The 23871-nt window shown below is 56.7% G+C and overlaps 1 protein-coding gene across 1 annotated transcript in view; it reads right to left on the reverse strand.

The window, feature by feature from the left end:
• The window catches only part of LOC309677591 (syntaxin-binding protein 4-like), a gene marked incomplete at both ends in the record, with an annotated part of 45951 nt that extends 29044 nt beyond the window's left edge, over window positions 1-16907 (reverse strand). The window contains 2 exons of the mRNA XM_082490424.1: window positions 4633-4706; window positions 16840-16907. Coding sequence (XP_082346550.1) covers window positions 4633-4706; window positions 16840-16907 — 142 coding nt within the window. The remainder of the gene's footprint in view (window positions 1-4632; window positions 4707-16839) is intronic.
• Between the last annotated feature and the right edge of the window lie 6964 nt (window positions 16908-23871).

Genomic DNA, 23871 nt, shown 5'->3' on the forward strand with positions numbered 1-23871 from the left:
GCCGCTTCTTACCAGGGTTTGAACCCGGGAGGAGCAGCCCAGAGGCAGGAGCCAGGGTGCAGAGGTGACCTTTGGTGTGGCTCCGACAACCACCCGTCCCAGCACCTTGGCAAAGGGCTCTCTTGCTGCCGGACCACCTCTCCGACCACGGCACCCGTCCCCGCTGGCGCGCGTGAGCCGGCTGGCAGGAAAAGGCCCAAGAGACTTATTTGTCCGGGGCTCGTTAAGTCCCGCTTCGAAGATCCGGGCCGTGGACAGAAGGATTAAAAAGCTTGGCTTTAATTAACAAATCTCCCCCGGGAGCCGCCGGTCGGGCGTTTTGCTGCTCTGGCCGGGAGGGCAGGCTGAGGGCAGGCGGCGCCGCAGAGAAGGGGCACTGCCGGTGGGAAGCCAACTTCAGCCTCCGGCCACTGCCCTGAGCTGCTCTGAGCCTCGGTGGGGTGCGGGGAGGCACAAAGTGGCTCCCTCCAATGGAGCAGAGCACAGCTGCTTCCCCAAAAAGACGAGAGCCCTTTCTGAAACGAGCAGGAGGGAAGAGGAGCGGACCCTGGATAGGGATGACTCGGGACGACGGCACTATTTCCATCCCTTCTTCCCTTCCCTTTACAACCCCAGCTCTGCTCTAGGGACCCCCGGCAGCTTTCAGCTTCCTCTAGGGAAAGACCTTGTTTCTCAAGTCACCTTACATTAAAATCATGGTTGAAACCAGGTTTATCACAATTTTTCATTTCACTCCCGCGTGCGCCAATCGTTGCTTCTCCCCAGCACGAAACCCCAGCCCCATCCAAGCGCCGGAGTTTATTCCCTGGCCTTGCTCCGTCCCCGCGGTGTCCGGGAGGAGCTGTTTTACCCGAGGCAGTGGGAAACTCACAGCAAAAAACCTCAGGAAAAAGGCAGCAGTGTTGTTGTGCGTTTAAAAGAAATTCACTAAAATCGGAGATACTGCCCAAAAGAGGGATCGCCGAGCGGCGCGAACCTCACCGAGGCACGGGGACAGGTCAGGCGCCTGCGGAGTGAAGCGGGGAGGAAATGCTGCAGCCCCAAAGCTCACTGACGGAAGGTAAAACCTCATCACCAAGGATGTTCAGCTGGAAAGCTTCTCTGCTCCCAACCGGGCTGGGGTGGCTGCTGGTGGGCTTTGCCACAGAGAGACCCTGGAGAGCAGGGCTTGTGCTTGGGATGGGTTTGGGAAACCCCTGACACGGGGGTGTCCTGCAGAAGGAAAGCCCCATCGGTTCACAGCATCCCAGACTGGTGGGGGCTGGCAGGGCCCTCTGGAGCTCCCCCAGTCCCACCCCCCACCAGAGCAGGGGCACCTCCAGCAGTGGCACAGGACACGTCCAGGCGGGTTTGGAATGGCTCCAGAGTGGGAGACTCCCCCCCCCCTCTCTGGGCAGCTGTGCCAGTGCTCTGCCACCCTCATAGGAGAGAAGTCCCTCCTCAGGTTTAGATGGAACTTCCTATGGTCAAGTCTGTGCCCGTTCCTTCCTATATTCAAGTTTGTGCCCGTTACCGCTTGTCCTCCAGACGAGGAGGACACTGGAAGACCAGCTTAAGCCTGGGTGATGGCTCGAGAAATCATCCTACATCTTTCTTCACACCGGTACATGAGGTAATTAGGAATGATGAAACACATTAGACAAACCACGTAAAAATCCGCATCTCAGCAGAGGCGCAGCTGCAGCATCACCCAGCAGCCCGGTGGGACCCGCTTGCGAAAGGCTCCTCTGCCGAGGTATCAAACCAATAATGACTCAATTCCCTTTTGTGTCCGCAAATCAATTGTAATAATGGCTTAATATAGCCGAAGTATCTACAAATCCTCCTTTATCCCCAACCATGTCAGGGGAAAATCCGATCTTGTTATTAAAATCGGTGATTACTCACAGTATTGCTCCCAGACACGCTCAAACTTTGACGGGGGGGAGAAGGGAAAAAAAAAACCACCAACACGACTGACTATTAACTCCCTTCATGGCAAACGAACCGGGTGCTGCCAGGCTCTGCCCACCCTGCCCTCCCACCCATCACCTCGCCGTGGAGGCACCGCGGGTGCTGGTCCTGCCCCGAGAGATGCACCGGGGAGTCCTCACCATGGCAGGGAGGAAGAGGAGGAGGAGAAGGAGGAGGAGGAGGAGGAGGAGGAGGAGGAAGGGTTCAACGCCACCAGGGCTCGGACCGAGCTGTGGGACAGCCTGGGAGTGGTTGCAACAAACCCAAATCATCAAAGATTGTGGTGGCGGCCTTCCTGGGAGCCTTCATATTTTATAAACACTTACTTCAAATCAAATTTATATTTGGGACCCAGTGTAGGTAAATAACGGCTCTTTAATTATCACAGCATCAAAGTCCCGGTATAATGCTTATTAAGTCATACTTAGGGCCAGATAATCTAGCCTATTTTGGATCCCTCTTTTTAATCTTTCCTTTCTGGCAAAGATCCTGGAGCTGATGCCCGTGCCCCCAGTATTTTCTCTTTTTCAGTGTAAATGTTTACGGGGAAAATCCAGGTGGGCCATACAGGTTAGACTGACCGAGACGGTGTTTTCTTTAGATTCTTCGCCATTCCATAAATTCCTTCAAGACCCTCGAGCTTCTCCGGTGCGTCTAATCCCGCTCCCACTAATTCCAGTGTCGCGGTTCTCGACTTCTCAGGCTATAATCTTACCTGCTCCTGGCTCCCTATACCAGAGGTCAAGGGTTGTCCTGGCTAATCTGGTTGTTTAGCCCAACTGTAATCATCTCCGGCGTATCCCGACCCCACCGGCCCGGCCGGCGGTCCGCACGGAGAGAGGCCGCCCGCTTTGCGCCTAAGCTAGCAATGTTCAATTACATTTCGCTTAATCCCTCTGTTGATCTCGCAGCCCCGGCCAGCTTTTTCTGTCTGGAGGAAGGGACAGATTGGAGGTGAATCACTCGCTGCCCTGTCCTAAGAAGATGAAGGTCAAGATAATGGGATCTCGGTGTTTCTGAGAAACGCTTCTTAATCAACGCTTCCCTTTGAGGGCTATTCTTTAATTCGAAGTGCAGGTTTTAGGAGCTGCCAGGTAACCCCTTTGAACTTCTGCTGAGGTTCACATGTTGGTTGCCACCTAAAGCCACAGAGCAACAGTCCCGGGGCCAAACGCTGACCTGCCACGCCGGCACCGAGCGGGCTGATGCTGCTCTGAAGAAACTCTGCTGGACTGACACCCGCATCTGAACAGAAGACATTCACGGAGGCGCCTTTTTTTTCCCCTAAAAAACACATTCTGAGCAGCTACACCTATGGCTTGGTCCTCGGCAGAGAGGGATGACTTCTGAAGGACGAGCGCTTGTCTTGGGCGTTTCAGGCTTCACAAGAGAGGATGAAGCAAGCTTATGGTGGCATTAGAAAATCCACGTCGTTATCCCTTCCTGCAGCGCATCGCAAGGCCCTGTAGGGTCTGGCCACAGATCAAGGGAAAGGAGGAGCAGCGGGACGCAGCAGAGCAGCTCGCAGCGGGCTGCGACATCTGTGCACCTCTCCCAGAGGTCAGCAGCAGCTCCGTCAGGCTTTTCTAGCTCCTTTAACGAGCTAATCTAACCCAACAGCTAAAATCCCATCAACTCAACCAAATCCACCTCTGGAGATTAAAATATCATATTCACCGAGCAAAGACATTTCTCTGAGCTGCCGTCAACCTCGTGAACGGAAGACCAGGGGGAAGAGTCAGCAAAGCAGTTCCTCCCCAGTAGGAAGCCCCGTTACCCAAGAGCTGGAAACACCCAATAATGAATCTACAATTAATCTCAGGTCTCGGGAAACCTGAACTTGGTTTTCTGGTGGGTTTGACTTCTCGGGAGGGGTCCGCAAATTGTCACCCAGGGCCGTTACCGTCTGCGGGACGATGGGCAGCACTCGGAATTGAAAATTATGGAGGAAACTGCGTGGTGGAGCATGACAAATCCTGATGTGGGATTGCAATTTTTTATAAAGCCCATGAAAGAGCACCAGTATTTATGCTGCTGGATACACAGAGGTCAGCGGAGATGCTATGCTGCATCCTTTGGGGCTGAGTTTTATGAACCCGTGGCTATTTCTCACGTTCTGGATGGATATGACCATCTCTTTTTGCCTTCTCTTCCACGCTTTGATGTTCAGAGCAGCGTGGAAGGACGTCTGACTCGCTCGGTGCTCATACTCTTACCCGTGGGACAAACTTTCCAAAAACAACTCACGCAGCCCGGTTCCCCGGGAGGGCTGCAACACCCTGCGTCGCCCGTCGGGGTGGCTTCCCGGGGAGCGCTTGGGATTGCGTTTGTTTCTTATTACCATAATTTTTAATTTTTTTTTTTTAAATTTTAATTAATTCCAAAAATTCTGAAAAGCCTTTTTCCCCTCCTCGTCCTGCTCAGGGGAGTGTCTCTGGCCCCGCGTGGCTCTCGGCACTGCGGTTGCTCACCGTCAACAGGGAATTAGTCGGATTTTGACCTTGTTTTAACCTCCCAGCTGCAAAAGGTGCTATCAGATGCTCGGCACAGGCAGGCGCGAGAACCAGTATTGCTCTGAGATATCGGACTTCGCATCACGATGCAGGTGCTGGGGCCCAGGAGGGATGCTCGAGCTTCCCCAGCCCACCCCGCTGTCCCTTGCGGAGATTCCGTACTCACCCAGCCCGTTTGCACAGTCGTAGAAATCGAAGCAATGCACGGTCCGATCCATCCCGTATGGTCCCATGAGTGTCCTGGGAGAGAGAAGAGAAGCGTCTTTCTTTCACGGGTTAAAATGAAGGGACGCACAGGTGCCCACCTGACACGCACATCCTTCCCGCTGCCCCACGAAACGATGCAGACACACAGGTTGAGGGACACGGCATCGTATATTAAGCCCACGCGGGCAAAAATCACCTCCCCCCGCCCCGCAGTTTATACAGATAAATGAGAGAATATGCGCAGGGCTGGACATCATCCTCCCCACCCAGCAAATCTGATGGACCTGTCTGTGATTCATTACCCCAGATTAACGGGGCTGGACAGCTGTCCAGCTCCCGGGAAATGAGATCAGAGCTCGGACCAATGTTCCGGGAATAAACCGGTTTCACAAACACAGCCAGGCTGTAATGAAGACAGCCGGGCACCATCCGTTCCCGAGGTTTTGTAACGCCATCCCTCCGGCAAAGGGGGTCTGGAAAAGGGGGAGGCACGATCTACCGAGCCGCCTCAAGTCCCTGCCGCGCCAAGTCGAGGGTGGGAGCTTCTCATCACAAACCAAAGCGGGGTGGAAGAGCATCGCATACCCCAGTTTCCCCCAGTTTGGTGGGTGTCCCAAATAAATGACACTGAAAACGCCCGGCTCCACTCTGCCCAAGCTGGAGACCCCGGGCTCCTAACCCGGCACCACTCCTCCTTGGGTGGCCCATGGTGGTCAACCCCCCCATGAGGATGGGTGGACAATAAGGATGGGTGGACCTGGATGCGAGAAGCCCAGAGGCAGGTTGGAAACCAGGGTGAGGGGCTCCCAGAGCACTCCGCTTCCCGGGATTTAAGTCGCACGAGAAAAGGGGCTTCTGAATCATTATCAGATGCCAAATCTGGACGCAGCTGAGGAGGGACAACACCGTGGGGCACCACAGGCTCCTCCAAGTCCAGCGAGACGCAGGAGAGGAATAAACCTCGGGGAGTTCTCTTTTCAGGCAGCCAAAATGCCTCTCAAAATGTCAAGCTGTTCTGCAAAGCCTGGAACACCCGCCTCTAAGATTCAGACCGGAAGCTTTTTCTCCTCGTTAAAAATATTCCCCCTTGATATTCTTGCAATATTTCCCGTATTCAAGAGACGGGACAAACCTGATCTCTAGAGGTCCCTTCCGACTCTGAAAATTCTGTGATTCCGTGAAACCACATCTGGCTGTCTGAAAACAGAGCTTGAAGGCGTCCCGGGAAGCCAGAGCAGCCCCGGGCCCGGACTGGTTCAATTTACCATCCAAGATTTTCCAGAGTATTTTGAGTAAATTGCCGAGGCAACTCCACCACGAGTAAACAGAAATAGCTCAAACCGGGCTGAAACACGACATAAGGACAGAGGGTTTTCGGCGAAGCAGATGCCTACTTGATACGATCAACTTTTATCCCTGATCGGATGCACGAACGGCGGAGCAGAAGCTAATGCTAAAGAGGAAAACCCAACAACCGGCGCTAGTTACGATGCCCTCGGCTCTTTCTGCGGCACGCGAGCCATCCTGGCCACCAAACCCTGGTCCTGGAGAAGCCACAGCACCATCACCGTTGGCTCTCCAGATGGAGGTGGCCACCAGGACCCCCCCGGGCTCCCACATCCCCCCTCCCCGATTCCTGCCCCGGCTTCAGGGGGGGGATTACCTGCTGATGATGATGGCTCCTTTGTAAAGGATAGAGACGGCAGGCATCTTGCTGGCGGCGGCAGCCCAGCCCTGCCGGGCGCCTGCCACTCCGATTTGGCAGGAATCCGTTAAAACGATGAAGGGGAAAAAAAAAAAAAAAAAAAAGGAAAAAAAAAAGGAAAAAAAGGGGGAGGTCGGAGGAGGTCACGTGGTCTCCCCGTATGCATGTTAATTCCACCCAACATTAACACAGATCAGCTGAAAACATCTCCAACTTTAGATTAAAGCTTACGCAAGCCAAAGCCAACACGGCCCATCACAAGCGCCTTCCCGAACGAGCTGGGAGGGAGCTCTGCCAGCCCCCCCCCCGCCACCTCCCAGTAGGGCGGTCGCACTCCTCGTTAAGACGACGGGGTAATCATTTGGAGGCATCCTATTGCTCGTCTTTGGGAACAGCCCCTCCAGGGACCAAGGGAAGCGTTCGGTGCAAGACATGTGCGCTTCACCATCCCTAAAGGCTTAAAATCCGTAGCAAAGCTCTGGAAATAATAACAGACTGTAGCACTTAGGGGTTTAGGGGTTGTTTTGTTGTTTTGGTTTGGATTTTTTTTTTCTTTTAGCATCTTTTCCAGCCCACAGCCTCTCCTCCTTAATACAAAGCAAGTTCGGCTGTTCCACTGTCTATGGGGAGGTCAGAAGTATGTTTTGCCTTTAAACAGTGTCTTTCACCCCCCGTCTTGCCGCACGTCACCCGTGCCACCCTCATTTTGTGGGATGTGGGGATGGAGGCACGAAACAAGATTAGCCAAGGTTGGCCAGTGAGCAGGGACGGAGCTGGAACAAACCACCTTGGGGCTCGGCCGGAGCAGGGATGTGATCTTGTGGGGCATGGTGTGAAATGAAGAGAAATTCCCAGGAAACGTGCTCCCCTAGAGCTACAGACAGCGGGAAGACACAGGTCCTGCATCCCTACCAGCTCTGGGGGACACCTAATGTCACGGGAAAGCTCTTGGCCCCGACTCCATCAACAGTTGGCTTTCCCGTGCTGTTCCCACAGCATCTTTCCTGGCCAGACCCCATTAGTGCTACCAGACCTCGTTAGCTGAGCACCCGCCTAAATCAGTCCAGCTCCACTGGGGAGCAGATACGGACATGTTTGCTTGGGTCTGGCCAACTCTCTGCCAAATATTTGCTCGAACCTGGTGCTGTTGGATATTACTTTTCACCATGTGGGAACAATAAATTTTGTTAGCAAGAGCTTCCTGAAGGGCCATGTAAAGCCTTGCTGGGTGAGTTTGAGGTGCTTTAAAATAATGCTATGAAAAGTTTTCCTGCATTTTAATTGCTTTTTTTAAACCTGACTTCCATTTGGGGGCATTTAGATGAGATATTAAAAACCTAAGCAGGCTAGACCTTTAGGTGGCCAAAACTCTCCTAAAAAATGAATTAATTTAGATGATATCATTTAGATGACAATTTAGATGAAAATTTGGGTAACTAACGCCAACTAGACATCAAATGCAGATGCATCTGGCGACACATTATGTGCACCCCACCAAAGGAAGGCATGCCCAGCACCCAATCCACGTCTGCATAAAGGCTTTGGCCAAACTGGGTCAAGCACGAGGGGTTGTATGTGGGGCCGTTTCCCAGTCTGCTGGATGGCTGCAGCCTTCCCCGCACCCAGAGATTCGCAAAGCCGCTCATCCTCGCAGTGACCCAACGGTGGGGAGATGCTTCCCCTCCCATCCCGCAGACAACATCCAGGGCACGGAGAGCCGAACGTCACCTTCCATTAAGGCAGGAGGGTCCAAGCTCCCAGTGACCCCCAGCTCTGGCACTAAGTGACACGGCCAAGACTACCCAGGAAGTTTTGTGGCAGAGCAGACACACAAATTCAACTCCCCCGAGGTGTGGTTGCCCTCCATCCATGCCTGTTCTCCTGCAATGGAGAGCTGGTCTACACCAGGGCACAGCTCCTCAAGGGGCAGGAGTGCCTCGGCACCATGCCCACCTCGAGGTGGCCTTTTTTGGCAGCTTATCTGTAAATGGATGCCCAAGACGACCTCACCTTCTGGCCTCCTGACAGTTACACTTAACGATCATACACCAAGTCCTCTACTAAGTGTCCTGGTCACAGTAAGAGACAATTTCCATCCCACCACCAAAATTCAATGTACAACCTTCTGAGGTCCTTTGAGACTCTGCTAATAAATTAATTCGCAGAATTACCCCTTTGAGTCACGTCCCAGAGCCTCAACTGGAATAAATCAGCACTGCTGAAGGGAAGGGATAGCACAAGCACCAGAGGCGACATCAACAGGATGAGGTGACCTCCCTGACCAGCTTCAGAGGGCTGCAGGAGAGCGCTGGAGCTGGGCCAGCCTGACCCAAAACGTGCAGGCAAATGGGAGAATTTCCCAGCCTGGCAACTCAGTAATGCACCCACCCTGGCTTCTGCATCTCCGGGAATAAATTCCACACTCAATGTTAAGTGGATATACGTTTGCTTGGGGCTCAGGTGCTCAGCACCTTTGGAACCAAATCCTTCAGCAGCCCAACCATGGTCCCACCAACCGTGGTCCCACCAACCATGGTCCCACCAGCCGCACCCAGAGCCACGCTCGCCCTTCCCGTGTGCCGATGCTTCAGACCGGCTGGGTGGGATGTTGCAATAAACCACGCATTTGTCTGCGAGGCGGTGAAGTAAATAAAAATCGAACCAAAGAGGCCCTTCAGGGAAGAGGAGCAGGGCTCAGCTTCCAAGTTTATCTCCAAACCCTCAGATCCTCAACTCCATAACACAGGCTGACCCTGGCAAAAGCATCAGGCGCTGATGCTCCTCCTGCCAATTAACATCCGTCTTATTTAGAAAGAGTTTCGGCAAAATAGCTTCAGATGATTTTTAGTGTTTTAAAACTCGGGCTCACATCCAGGGATGATTTATAAGCCACATATAACCTGCCCCAAGGGTGCCGGTCCTGCTGTGTATAACCAGTGCTGAAGGCAAACATCCCACCGGCATACGCCATATGCTCAAGCTCTTTACCGAGCTGGGACCTGGCTGAGCAACTCCGAGTAAATCCAGCTGGAAAGCTCCGGCATCTTACTCCAGAGAACCACCAATGAGACTTTACATTTTTCAAACGAATGGGTGAATGGAAGGAACAAAAATTAAGTACAAACTGACACAAGTGGGGCTGGACAGCGTATAAACACTTGCTTAACTTCCATGTCCACCATATAGTTGACCGCTAGAAAAAAATGAGGGTTTGGGAAACGTTTTTTTTTTTTTCTATGTAAAAAGTTATTTTTGCTAGAAAAAAATACTTTTTATATAGAAGGTTGAGTGAAAATATATCAGGGGTGGGTGAAGCTATGAGTGGAATCAAAATAAGTCTTAGAGGAGGACCGTAAGACAAAAAAAAAAAAAACAAAACACCAACAGTAAAATGTAGCACAAAGGCACATTTCCAATACGTTTTTCCAAGAGATCATGAAGGGGAAAGTTGGGGAGAGAAAACTGGGAGCGAGAAAGGGAGTGGGTTACGTACCGGCGGCAGTGTCTGCTGCAGCAGTTCTTTTCCCCCATCCCACAGCAGCCGGCTGAGCTGCTGCTTGCTGCCGAGGAGCAAGGAGGCAAAGCAGGCTATACGCCGCCTCCTCCTCCTCCAGGGCATCACACCTTCTCCAAACCATCAAACTTCAGCCACTGCCAAGAGGAAGCAGGTGGAGAAGATGGCGGCGATACATTTGTCCGGGTTTCGGGGAGAAGAGAGAGGAAGAGGATGGCTGTGACAAGCACAACCAATGGTAAAGTTGTTTTTTTCCTCATCAGTCAAGTCTCCCTTTGCCCTTCCTACCCAGACTACAAGCAAACAGTGCCAGGAACAGCTCGCCCACAACACGTGGAGGTCATGGGTTTAATGTCATTGGGAGCGTTGGCCACATGGTCAACACGGAGGCAGAGAGATGTCCAGCAGAACAGGCAAAATTGCTTGGGAAGACATTGCTCAAGGCTCATCTCTTGTGAAACACACTTTCATTTGAAACTGTGGGGTTCAATGACTGCTCTCTCCAGCCAAACAGTTCTTTGCAGCCCATCCGCTCAGGTACGGTCATGTCTAGGTCATGTTAAAGCCATACAAGCAAAGAAATAGTGCCGTTGGTCTCCTCAGTTACTCCAGCCCCAACATTGAGGCTAAAACCCAGGAACAGATCTTTTCATGCAGCTTCACCTTCAGCCCTGATTGATGACAAAGAGATCTGGAAGGCTTGTGCAGCCCAAGTCACAGCCCGTGGAGCTCCTTTGGTAGGTGGAAAAGCCACCTCATCTAAAACTAAAATTAAAAAACATCTCCAGCATGTCAAAGGAGATGGCTGTCCCACCAGCGGATAGACAAGACAACAACTCCACTGCTTCCCCAATAGAAAAGGACCTGCTGTGCCAGAGCAGGGCTGTTTGCCCCAGAACACACAGCATAGGATCACAGAATGGCTTAGGTTGGAAGAGACATTGAAGATCATCTAATTCCAACCCTCCTGCCCTGGGCAGGGACACCTCCCACCAGCCCAGGTTGCTCCAAGCCCCATCCAACCTGGCCTTGAACACCTCCAGGGATGGGGCAGCCACAGCTTCTCCGGGCAACCTGCGCCAGTGCCTCACAGTCAAGAATTTCTTACCAATATCTAATCTAAATCTCCCCTCTTTCATCTTAAAACCATTCCCCCGTATCCCATCGCTCCCCTCCCTGGTCAGGAGTCCCTCCCCAGCTCTCCCGGAGCCCCTTTAGGGCTGTAAGGTCTCCCCGGAGCCTTCTCTTCTCCAGGCTGAACACCCCCATCTCTCTCAGCCTGAGACTCTCTGGACTTCCAGGCTTAGAAGTGACCAGCTCCCACTCTTCCAGCATGTTAGTCTTCTAACTTCACAAAGTCAGACCTTTGCGAAGGTCTGCAGCCTCCATGGGAAGGATGCTTTCTCCTGCTTCTCCCCCGAGTTTTTCACGGCAGCACGTTTTAAATTTGGATTTTCTCTTAAATACCAATTACACCATCCTCCCTGCCTCCAGCCAAGCAACACGTTGCCGGAGGGGAGAGCTGCCTGGAGGGTTCCTCCCCTTCACTGCTCAGGGCAGGAGATTTCAGCCTTCTTGCTTTCAAAAGCACCGTTAGGATCATAGATACGAAGTAATGGTTTGGGTAGGGATGCAAAAAAAAGGTAATTGATGAGAGTTTCTTTTCTACCCAACAGAAAAAAAAAAAATCACAAGCAGATAGAATTGTCTGCTGTGTTGTTATCCACCACTCCTCTACGTGTTGGTCAAAGGACTTTCTGGGCAAGCAGCCTTTAGCCCACCTGTGGATAAAAGGCTCTTCTACATTTCTTCCTTGGAATGTCTTCTGCCTCCTTCCTTCCCTGCTTCTTGGGAAGGACCAACGCAGGTGAACGGTAGCCACCGAATTGCGCTTGCGGCTGGAGGAGCCACACGTGGTTGTCCCCACGAAGCAGGGCTGGCTCCTCGCAGGCTGGCGCTCACTGCAGGACAGGGAATCGTGAGATTTCGGATGAAAAAGAGCCAGAGAGAGAAGCCCCAACCACAGGGACAGGCACATTGGTGAGCGTGAGAAGAGAAGCGATGAGGCGCATCCCTGCCAGACACAGCCAAGACCCCGTGGGGATGCCCAGCCTGGCCGGGTCCTGCAGCGAGCATCCCTCACTGAATCGAGCGTTTTGGCCAGGATCAAGTCAACCCACAGAGGTGGCAGCTCCCGGCGGGATCCTCAGCTTGGCCGGAGCTGGGGACGGGCGGGTTGTGTCGACAGCAGCGTCACCGAGCCCGCGGGGAGCCTCGGTGCACAGCTTAGCAGAGGGACAGCATCTGAGCTGATTCGCGTGGGTGGGAATTAGAGGTGGAAAGACGTCCTGCAGCAGCAGCGAGCTCTGTCGGAGGTCTTTTGGCTCTGGAAAATGGCAGTGAGATGTTTTGAGGTGGGAGGATGCAGCCCTCAGTGGGGCACGGTGTTATGGTGGGAGCCGTCATGGGAGCAAAGTGCTGTCCGGGCGGCACCAGGCGCTTGCTTAATAATGACCCAACAGTTGTTTCATGACAAAACCAAATTAGCGTAGGCTGCAGAAGCGTTTACATCTGATTAGAAAACAGCAAATACAATTGTGTTGCTTTCAGGATCAGCTACAAAGCGTTGATAATAAATCAGGCAGAATAAATCGGCCGCTGTGGAGCTGGGAAGCAGCTGTACTGGCCACAGTCATGGCGCAGCCTACGTCATTTTCATAAATATTACCCACGGAGTCGCTTCAGATGAGCTCGTGAGATCGGGGATGTTCACAGGTAAGTCTAAACAGAAGAGGAAACAAACCCACCCTGCAGGAATCACCGGTGGAGAAGACAAGCAGATACTTTGAGGAGCACCCAGGGCCGGCAGCTCCGTGCACCCTTCATGGTGCCCTCTACCCTGGCCCTGGACACCAGCAGCTCCCTGGCCACCCGCCTGCAGGCACAGGGGTGGTGGCTGATGAGGCGGTGCGGGTGACCCTGGCGGGGTGACACTGCTCCACCAAGCCCAGAGTTCTGCCTCCTCCCAGTGACACCAGTCATGGAGAAAGCCCATCCCCACAAGCCCCACTGCCAGCGGCCACACGTTGACATCTCAATGCCCCACAGGCGCCTTTCTTCTTCTGATGGCCATGGAGACCTCAGTGCTCCGTCATCCCCTTCCTCTGAGGCAAAGAGAGGGATCCCAGGGGACAAGAGGGGTTGCCCAAGGGGCAACTGCTGCTTCCCACCGCTGCCTGTGTGGTGGCACACCCACTCTCTCCTCCCCGAGGGAGACGGCCAGCCCTGATCATGGTCACACACCTCATCTCCACAGCATCCCTTTCCTTGCTCAATCCTCCAGGCCAGGAAGGAAAGGCACCTGACCTTCCTCCGAGGAGAACCAGAGGCTGTAGCACCTCAACCCCATCCTAACAACCCCCTTGCTGACCCCGCTCCACTCCCTGCAGCCGAGCACGGGTCTCCTCCAGCTGGAGAGGTCAGATGCTCCTGGGCAACCTTTCATCCTCCCCACTCCTTGTACTGGTGGGTCACCCTTCAATCCTGCCTGAGCCAAAATGCACTCATTAGTCTAAAGATGGAGAGGCGAGGAGTCTTCAAAGCTGAGGCGGTTTTCCAATCCTTACTCCCTCCTTCTGTTGAAGGAAGATGGCTCCACCCTGGGCTGGATGCAGCTCCTCACCCTTAAGGGAGGAAGGTCTCTTCTCAGATGGCATCTGCCCCATGAGCCCGCACCACCGGGCCACCAAGACCACAGGCACGTGGAGATGCCATCTCTCACTGCTGGCCAGGCTTGGCCATTCTTCAACCCCTTTTATCACCCTCCTCTACCCTTCACCCAATTTTCCAATATACTTCTCAGCCAGTGGATTTCTTCTTCATCCCAATGAACCTTTGCTGTCTAAAGTCAGGTCTCTGCTGCTCCTCACCTACACTCTGGTGGGGACACGGGGTGCCAGGAGGGAGCTGAGGCCACCTGAAGAGTATTCATCAAGTCAACCGAGGTGGAACATTTTCTGGAGGTGCTTCTTGCCCAGTGAGAAGAAGCTGAGCCTGTGGGCACCTGGCAGAGCTTGCAAGGCAGAGCTGGTCCTGGAGACCTCTGGGGCTTGGAGAAAGTTTACAAGTGTTTTCCCACACACAGACCCTTCCATCGGTGGGCAGCTCTTCCCATGCTGCTCTGAAAGGCTTTGCTTGAGGAAAAGAGCCTCTTTAATTAGCCTGTCCTGCAGTAATTAAGGAGAGAGGCTGTTTCAGGTGGAAGCCAGGTCAGGCTTGATCTACCAGAGGTTTTTGGGAGAGGTGTTTATGCCAGAGCCCCGTACCCAGCAGATATAAGTGTCCCCCAACATCTGCTCCGCCCGGAGCTCATATGTACCCACTTGAGATGGGGATTAATGCAATTTAAATACAATCACATGGGAAAGCTCAAACGAGCTCGCTTTGTTTTTCTCCCTGGTGGGACTGAGGCATGGTGGCATCTCGCCCATAGGGAAGCCTTCCTCCTTCCTCCCTCCTCCTCCTCCTCCTCCTCCTCCTCCTCCCCCTCCCACGAGATGGGCGATCTGCTGCTCTGCCTGGGGACTCGCGCTGCGGCCCCGGTTTGGGCATCAGCTCCTGTGAAGGGTTAACGGGATTATAAACCTCCCTGCCTTTCTAAATCCCCTGGGCCGTGGGATTGGACTGGTTATAAACTTATTAGCAGGGGACGGGCACTGGTGGGGGCTGTGGACACTGCTCCGCCGGCCATGCCACCGGTCTGTCCTCCCCAAATTAATTGGGGAAAACGTGAGAAGGATGGCAGGAAGCTCACTCAAGTGAATCCGTCAGAAAGAAGAGAGGGGAAAAAGGAGGGAGGGAGGGGGACGGCTGAATATGGAAAGATGAGAAAACAAGATATTTTTGGGAAAGATTTCAGAATGCGCCACCAAGCCGGCAGCACGGCAGAGGCTGGTGCAGAGGTTTGGGGAGAGCTTTGATCTGTCCTCCAGCTGCAAAGATCCCCGTGCTCGAACCCAGACCCCAGCATAAACCATAATAATAATAATTAATAATAATGGAAAGAGGACAGGGGAGAAGATCCAAGCCATCCCTGCACCCCGGCCGTGCCTGGTGAGGACCCAGTGGTGGGTCCGCATGCGCCCGGAGCGCGCGCAGCGTGGTCCAACCACCAGCCGCGAGCCCTGCCCGGCACCCATGGGGCTGCTTTATTTCCCACTGGGTCCAGCAAAGCTCCTGCACAAAAGCCACCGTGGCAAAACCTGCTTACGGCCTCCAGCAGCCGCTCTGCGGTGCCGTACGGCAGAGCCCCACCAGGGTCACGCCGGCATTGCTGCCGGGAGAAACCGATGCCGAGGGAGAAGCTGCCAGCACGGCCACGCGTCGCGTCAGTCGCCACCCCATGCCCCGACGATGCCAGGCGAGGTCCCGCTGGCAGCTCGTGTTTATTTATTAAATTCCTATTTCAAACCCTAAAATTTAATCTTTTAATCAGTGGCAGAGCGGGGCCGTGCTTATCGGAGCACCAGGGAGGTGTTATCTCCCTGCCATCTGCTCGCCGCCCTCCGCCACGTCCCGGCCAAGCCACCAGACAGCCGAACGGCGTCCCGGCACATCTGGCACCCGTCACAGGCGGGGGCTGGTCCCCCGGCACAAAGCCGGCCGCCCTGCCGCCAGGGCTCTCAGTCCGCACAAAGCACATCCCAGCGGGATAATCCAGGGGAGGTTCGGACCCAAAACTCCGACGTACAAGCAGATTTCTGAGGTAGAAAGTGGGTTTTTTGAGCATTTTTGCCTTGCAGGGAAGCGGGGCTTAGCAGCCCCGTGGAGCCAGGGATGCCCGGGGGACCCCAGTGAGGATGCGGATGCTGCCGGGTGGGGGGTACGGTGCTGCCTTGACGACCCCTGCCCACATACACACACCACAGCCCCATAACATCAGCACCCCTGGGCAGCACCAGCCTGGCAGTGCTCCCCAAAACACAGCCGGCGAGGTCCAGCCTGTCCTGCACTACCTCCTTCCGACCGACAACAGATTCCGCCTTTTCTACTCCCAAAAAAGCATCAGCGCAGCGGCCCCGAACCAACCTCGCGAGTGACGGTAGCTGTCGCCCCGCCAGCCTGCCGGCACCCCCGCGGCGTGCTGCCGCCCCGCAGCCCCCCGCCCCCTTCCCCCAGTCCCTCGCTCCGATGACCTACTTCAGCAGGAGACGGATGGCGCCCCAGCAGCGTCCATGGTCCCCGGGGACCGCGGGGTTGCCCCGAGGCTCTGGGTCCTCGGGGCCGATGCCCAGGCTCAAGAAAAACCTCTGCCAAACCTCCGGGTGGCCCACAAGAGCCCGCCAGGGGCCCCCTGCCGGCTCTGGATCCGGCCCACTGACCCCCCAGTTAATCGGCTAAAGCCGCCCGGCTCTGAACCCTGTCCCCGGCCACAGCCGCGCTCCCGCCGGCTCTCTCTGTCCTACATAAGACATCTGCGGCCGCCCGCCTTCACCTCCCGTCCCCTCTGCCTTCCCTGCACCCACGTGGGGGTCCCTGCTCCGCACCCCCCCTCCCAGTCACCGGGTGGACACGATCCCTTTGGGAGACTGGTTTTGCCGGGTGGGAAAGCCCAGCGCTGGGGCTGCAAGAGGAGCGAGAGCACCCACAGCTGCTCACAGAGGTTGTGGGTGCTCCCCTCGCTGCTGCTGGCCGAATAAATCCCCTTCCCCGCCCCGGGCCGATACTGGTTTCACCTGTGTGCTCCCAGGGGAGCTCAGATGCAGGTGCCGTGGGACCCCCGCCAGTCCCTGCCCTCCAGCGAAGGAGCCACCAAAATGAATCAAATTAAACACCCCGAAAAGCCGCGGGGTGACAACGCATCCCTCCCTAACGCCGCTCCCGAAAATGGGGTCCGATGTGCCGAGCAATGCCCCGTTGCCGGCGCAGCGGCATCCTGCCCCGCTTACCAGTAAATGAGAGAAAGCCCATCGAAGCGCTCCAGGTCCCGGCCATGGGGCTGGAGGTAGGACATCATCCGGGGCCACCCGTCCCCACCGAGCCCTTAGGGCCACCACCGCCGATTCCCACTGCCCGGGGCCATGGGCTCGGCGTGCCAGCGGCCGGCACGGCTCCCCGGCACGGCTCCCCGCAGCAGCCAGCCACATCTAATCCCGGGCGGGCGAGCATGTGATCGCCCCTCTCCCAGCTTCCCCCAGCTAAACCCCGCCAATGTCTCCAGTTCTGTGGCACCGGCCGGGCACGGAGGATGCTGCAGTACGGCTGATCCCAGCCGGCAGGTCCAAAACCCCCCTCCTGGGTTCGGAGCCACTCGGGAGACATGGCACAGTGAGCACCTCTGTGCCACGGGACCTCTGCGGCACCCGGCGAAGGTGTCCCATCGCCGGTGTGCGGCCATCAGTGGGGCACGCGTCCTGCTCTCCCTGCCCGGCCCGGCCCTCGGTTCAACAAATTGAGCGTTTATTTTAGCCAGGTGACCCCTTCGTCCCCTTACCGGTGAGGTCCCTGCTCGCCTTGCTCCTGCAGTGGCTGTTAACGATGGTTATAATCGCTAATGAAGGTTATAATCGATGGTTCACCTGCCACAACAAACTGTTTAAAGCCAATTGCCGGCGTCGCCGACCTGGGCTGCGGCAGCACACGCTGCTCCCCTCCTCCCTGGCCTCTGCCAACGGCCCTCACCATTTCTACTCGTTTATATAATTTGGGGAACAAGTCTTGCATGGGGTTTCTCCATCCCTGTTTAAGGTCATCTGGTCATCCTCCAGCATCTGCACCATCCCTCAGACTATTAGGAAAACCCTGCGAGCGAGCGCTGACGGGCAGACGGAAACGGTTTGAAGCCGGGGCGGCTCATCCCTCTAAATTATCCCGGAGCGGTGGGATCACAGCCGGCCCCGTCGTGCTTCCCCGCACCGTCGTGCTTCCCCGTATCCAGCTGGAGGTGGGACGGACAGACAGCAGGATGGGCAGACAGGTCCCTGGTTCAGGGTGATGGAAAAAACACAAATGAGCATCAAAATACACGCTGCGTGTTTTATTCCTCCCTCTCCCCATCAGGCGCAGTCCCACAGGACAGCGTTGGGCGGTTGGATGCCCAGGGATTAGGTGAGTCCCGGGAATTACGAAATGCATCCTTCTGTCCCTGTCCCGCACAGCCCGGAAAAGCCACCAACCACCCCAGGGGCCAGGTCCTGTGCCCACCGCTCCCCCCCGCCCCACGGAACGCTGGGATGCTTGGGGACACCGCCAAAAAGTGGGGATGGTGACAATCCATCTGTCCGGTCGCTGCTGCCCGAGCGGAGGTGTCCCGCAGGTGTTGGGCACTGCAGGTCTCTGGGGACTCGGCGGTGGCCGGTGGCATCTCCAGCCGGGCCACGAGCACCCACAGGAGAAGAATTGGGAGACCTCATCCTTGGGGTCAACGCAGCTTCCCCCCTGGCCCACGCCGCTCACGGTGTGACGAAGAGGAGGGACGAGGGCGGCGGGCGGACCCGGGACAGGCGGGCGCGGGGCCCCACGGCACCCAGCAGCCGCCCAGGAGGATGCGCCCGTGCCCGAGGTGACAGCCCGCAGGCACTGCTGGCCGGGCGTTAATGAAGCTGCCTGGGAGAAGGGGGTCAATTAAGGCTGATCCCACTCAGCATCCTTTCCCAGTGACTGTGCAGGCTGCTGCCAAAATCCTTTCCACCTGCCACCTCCCAGCCCAGTGACACGTCCCCCGAGCGGGCTCAGCCATCCGCCCAGGACAGCTGCCACCCCCGGGGCTTCGTCCCTGCGCCCCTTTAGGGGTGCAGATCTGCCAACGCATCCCTGGCCGGGACCCCTGTCCGTAGGGGCACTCCACGGCGCGTTTGGGGTGCACAACCTTCCCCAGCCCGGTGAACCCCCCCGCCGATGGGTGCCGGTAGCCCGCGCCAGTGTAGGGAGAGCCGCCCGCTCCCAGGACTGTGGCAAGCCGGGCGGTGCTGGGCGTGAGCCCTGGGACCGGTTTCTGCTGCCGGCAGAGGACGGGCAGCAGGGTTTGCCGAAACCGCTGGGAGCGGCGGGCGCAGGGGTGCCGTGGCCGGCTCAGGGCTGGGCCGGCCTCTCCCAGTCTCACCAGTTGGGATTGTCGAAGGTGGTGTCACCCCACTGCAGGGCATGACAGTGCCCAGGGGCCACGGGGACGGCGAGGCCACCCCAATCGTGCCTTGGTGCCAGCGGTCCAGCTCTGCCAGAGCATCTCCGGTGCCCCAGAGCATCATCACCTTTCTCCATGCAGGTGCCCGGAGCATGCAGGGATGCCCCATGGATGCATCCCCCCTTGCAGGGGGGTGTCACAGCATCCTCCAAGCTGGGCTGGTGGGGTGAATCACGGAGACGTGCTGGGGAGGGACGTGCTTTGCCCTTTCCTCCAAAATTTTGCGTGCTGGCGGAAGCGGAGCATTATCTCCCTCGCCCATCAGAGGCAGCTGCCCGTGGGTGCGCTCCATCTGCATATTTATACAGATGCAAACATTACGCCCCGGAAATTCCCAGTTTTGACATCACGGGCTGAAGCCTGCTGTGGAGCCGTGACCTTTCTCCCTCTCGATGGGTTCTGGGGAACCTGTGCTGGGGCGGACGCTGCCTTGGGACCCCCTGGCCAGGACATGAGCTCTGTGGGTGATGCTTCCCTGCGGGCAGCAGGACCCCCTTCAGCAATCGGGATCACTGTGATGGTTTGGGGCTCCAGAGGTGCGTGGCTCACCTCCGAGCTCCCGCCAGACCAGTGCTCCCAGGGCTGCAGCACTGTGCCCTGCAGAAGGCAGAGGGGACACTCTGGGGAACAGGGAACCCTCTGCCCTCTCCATCCCTTTGTGAGACAGGAGAATAAGGACCAAGAGTGGCTGCCACCACCTCGGATGCATCACGATCTTCAAATCCTGATGCCACCAGCCCCGTTGTATGGTGCTCGGTGCCTTTCTGAAAGCCGTGGCTGGGGGACACAGGATAGGGACCTGACGAGGAGGGGGTGTCTCCCTCTGTCCACCAGTTTGGTGCCGATGCCCCCTCCCCATCCCTCCGAGCGTGCCCTCCAAGCGTGCTGCCGCTGGGTGCCTCCAGCCCGGCATGGGCACCCCAAAGCCACCGCAGCTGCGCTGCCGGTGACAACACAGCTCCTCCGCTCCGTACCGCACTGGGAGGATGAGGAAGAGCTGCGAGTTAATTTATTCCACTCTGCATTTTCATGCCAAATGAGTCAGAGCACCGGCCTCCTGGCTCAACCTTTGTTTTGCTTGGCTGCCAGCGCCGGCTTTTGCTTAGTGTTTGTTCAATATTTTAACTCCCTTGATGGCACTTGGGCTCAAACCAGCAAGTGCAGCAGAAAAAAAAAAAAAAAAAAAAAAAAAAAAGCCACTTCGCTGCCAGGCCAGGAACTTTCCCAGCCTTCAGCTCAGCTCAGGAGCGACGCACTTGTTTGATTTGATTTATTTCTCGCAGCTTGAGGAAGCCCTGAGCTCGGTCCTCCGAGCCCACCGCATCCCACAACACCCGTTTAAAGCTCTCGGGGCTCCTCGCAGGAGCTGGAGCACTGGGAGCAACCAAGGGTTGGCTGCTGATTTCAGAGCAAAACCAGCCTTAAACGGAGCTGAGGGAGGTTTCGCCCGGCGCGGGACCAGTTAGGAACGAGCACGGCTGCATTCCTGCGCACGTGGGAGCTGGCGAGAAGGAAGCGGCAGGCGGAGGTGTTTCGGTGCTCTGCTTTGCTGCGCCGCGCCGGCCGTGAGCGGCAACTCTCCTTCCCACCCCGACAGCCAGCAAACCCCCAACATGGGAGCGAGCAGTTCGGTGGGGCGGACCCCTCCGAAGGCTGTCAAAAAGTCCAGAAAATAAGTGAGGTTTTGGCCGATCCGCTCTTGGTTTTTGTTTCACCAACTGTCTCAGCTTTGGGAAGAAATTTCCACATTTTTTTCCCCCCTATCCCCTGATCCAAAGCTAAATCCTAAAATTCTTCACTGGGGAACGCCGCTGTAAAACCCCCAGGGCTGAGCATCTCCGTGCCCGGCTCCTCTGCTGCGATGGGTCCCCAAAACCCACCCTTTGGCACCACAGGACTTGCCGGCGCCACTGTGCTTTTCGGGGTGCACAGGGAAGGGGAATGCCGCTGCCACGGATGCTGGCTTGACCCACCGAGCCCCGATGCCTTCCCGAATTAGGACAGGCTTACGTGGGGCGGAACGCAGTGGGATGACCGAGCCCCATCGCAAGGAGCAAGACCCCGGCGGTTGATGCCCATCCTGCACCTCTCGGCCGTGGGGTCGGCTCAGCCGGCGGCGATGGGGACGGTGCAGGGTGGAGCTCGGCAGGGTGTGGGATCCGTGCCGGCGATGGGCTCGCCAGGAAAATGCAATCTCGTTGCATAAAACGTGCTCCTCTCCCGCTCCCCCTCCCGCCGCAGCAGCTCAAGAGCTTCTCACCCAGGTTAAGTCAATTATTACCACATCGCTGCCTCCCTTGAGGTGCTCACACATCCCCCCCCCACACACACCCCACCGTGGAAGGAGCTCGATGGGTGTTTTTAGGGCTGGAGAGGAGTCACGGGAACGTGGCTGGACTGGGTGTCCCGGTGGCTTCTCGGGGTCCCCGTGAGCAGCAGCCAGCGCACCCCTGGGGCTCAGCGTCCCCCCCACGAGCTCCTGGTTGCCCCGCGGAGGTGCCATGCCCTCCTCGGCAGCCCCCCAGGCACAGCAGGACCAAAGCCCTCTCCCCAGCACGGGGTGACCCCTATTTCTCGATGCTCAAGAGGAGCCGGTGGCACCGGCTCTGGGTACCAGCATGGGATGCGTCGGGTCCAGCGGCGTGGGGGCGGGCGGCACAGAGCGCAGCGGGGACCGGCTGCATCAATTAAAGCTGCCGAAAGGCTCATTGGCAAAATAAACGCCGCAAATAAAACAAACCCTTCCCGTCTCAGCTCTGAGCCGTGGGTCCAGCAGCCCCCAGCTGGGGAGGAAACCTCAGCACGGGGTGCACGATGCTTTGGGCAGGCACCGGAGCTCGTGCGAGAGCTGCCAGCACCCCCAAACCACGGGTCCCCGGGTCCCCAAAAGCGGGCTTTGTGCAGCGCCTCTGATCCCAAGCCACTGTAAAGGCGAAATACCCGGGCAGTTTACATAAGACATAGTTTTCCACTACGGCGGAGTTTCTCGCTGCCCGGCGTCTCACCCAGCAGCTGCAATTTCGCGGCTCTCAAGGGCATTCGCACACAAAAATGAGCCACGCCAGAGATGCGGGGAGATTAGGAGGATTAAGGCTGCAGAGCTGGCGCAGGAGAAGATGTAATGCAAAAACCCTCCGGTAGGCAAAGGCGTTTCATCCCTATACCCAGGCGCTGCTCACCTTCGGAAAGAGTTGAAGCAACCAGGGGATGCGCACAACTTATCATGGGGGGAGGCTGGAAGAGGAGCAACCGGTCCTCTGAGCACCCAGGAGCGTGTTGCCATTAGATATTGGGGGGGGTGGGTGGGGGGGTGGAACGCACAAAACGCAGAAAGCGTTTCTAGAGCAAATAAAAACATGCAGAACTTCACACGGTAAAATAAAAATAGGTGGGTTGGGTTTTTCCCCTCCTCGCCTCCCCTTTTTTTGGGATCAGAGCCAGCGCACGCTGCCCGATGTGGGGAGGATGGGGATGCGGGTGCTGCCTGGCCGGGCAGGGCTGCCTCTGCCGCACGGGGATGTTCACGGCCTCTGAATGCACTGGGCAAATCCTTGCCCCCCCCCCCAGAAAAAAAAAAAAGTTAGGGAAAGGCTGGTCTGCTCCTCGGCCCGGGCAGGAGCCTGGCAGGGATGTGTGGCCACGGCGGGGAGCGTGCCAGCCCCCCGGCACTGCCAGCCTGCAGGGATGAACCGGTACGGGAGGGATGGGGTGAAGGGGTCTTACCAAGGGGATTCTCACAAACTGAATCTATATAGAAGCAAAAAAAAAATGAAGCCGGGAACCCTGCAGACAAAGCTGTAACCTCAGTTAGAGTTAAAGCGGAGTCGTCGTGGCTAATAATCGATAAAGCCCAGAAAGATCTCCAGCCAGCACGGGGTCAGGCTTGCAGCCCCAGTTTGGGCTGTTTTGGCGTTGGTATAGGGGGGGCTGCGGCTGTCGGGCTGCTCCAGCCTCAGCCCATCACCCCCAGCAGCGGATGGGGGATGAGTTTTTGCACGGTTTCACCCCATGGGACGATCGATCCTGGCAGGACCCTGTCACTCCACCAGGACACGGCACCCCCAGATTGCGCTTCGGCAGAGCCTTGGGCACCAGCGAGCGCGTTAAACACGTCTCTGCTCGCCAAAGGTTTGAAGATGCTGAGCTGGACGGGGTCACGAATACCCAAAGCATTGGTGTTTTGCAGGGAGGTAGCCCGGCTCCGAGCAGCGTCAAGGCTCCGGGGGAGCGTCGGCCATGGGTTCCAGCCATGCAGCTGAGCTGGTTTCTCATGGCTAATTCACCCCTGAGAAGCGGCTGGCAAAGCCGGGGAGCACGGTTGGACCACCCGAGTGCCACGGAGCCTCCGGCAGCTGCCCTGCTGCGTGTCGATGCGCTCGGTCCCACCAGGAAACCGACTTTCTTCCCCCCCCAAAAAAAGCAGCCAGGAGGACACCTCACACCAAACCAGGATGGAGGAAACTCTCCTACAAACACATACACACACACACACACGCTTGCCTTGCCGCCGTCACCGCCGGGACCCGCAGCCACCGCAGCACCTCGGGCCGGCGAAGCCGCACCGGCGCAGGAACGTCTCGCTGGCCGGAGGGCTCCGCGCTCTCTAAGGGCACCGGGGATGAGCCACCCCGGAGCAGAGGCGATCCGATGTACGCAGGGGATCGGGATCAATAGGTCAACAGCGTGCACTGACTTGCCCCTAGAATGAAAATCAGCAGAGGATTTGGGGCTGGTGGGGAAGCTACAATCAGGCCTTTAATCCCACATGGGCACAAAATCCTGGGATAAAAAGGCCAGA

Source organism: Vanellus vanellus (assembly GCF_965231255.1).
Source record: "Vanellus vanellus genome assembly, chromosome: 14".
NCBI classification, from domain to species: Eukaryota; Metazoa; Chordata; class Aves; order Charadriiformes; family Charadriidae; genus Vanellus; species Vanellus vanellus.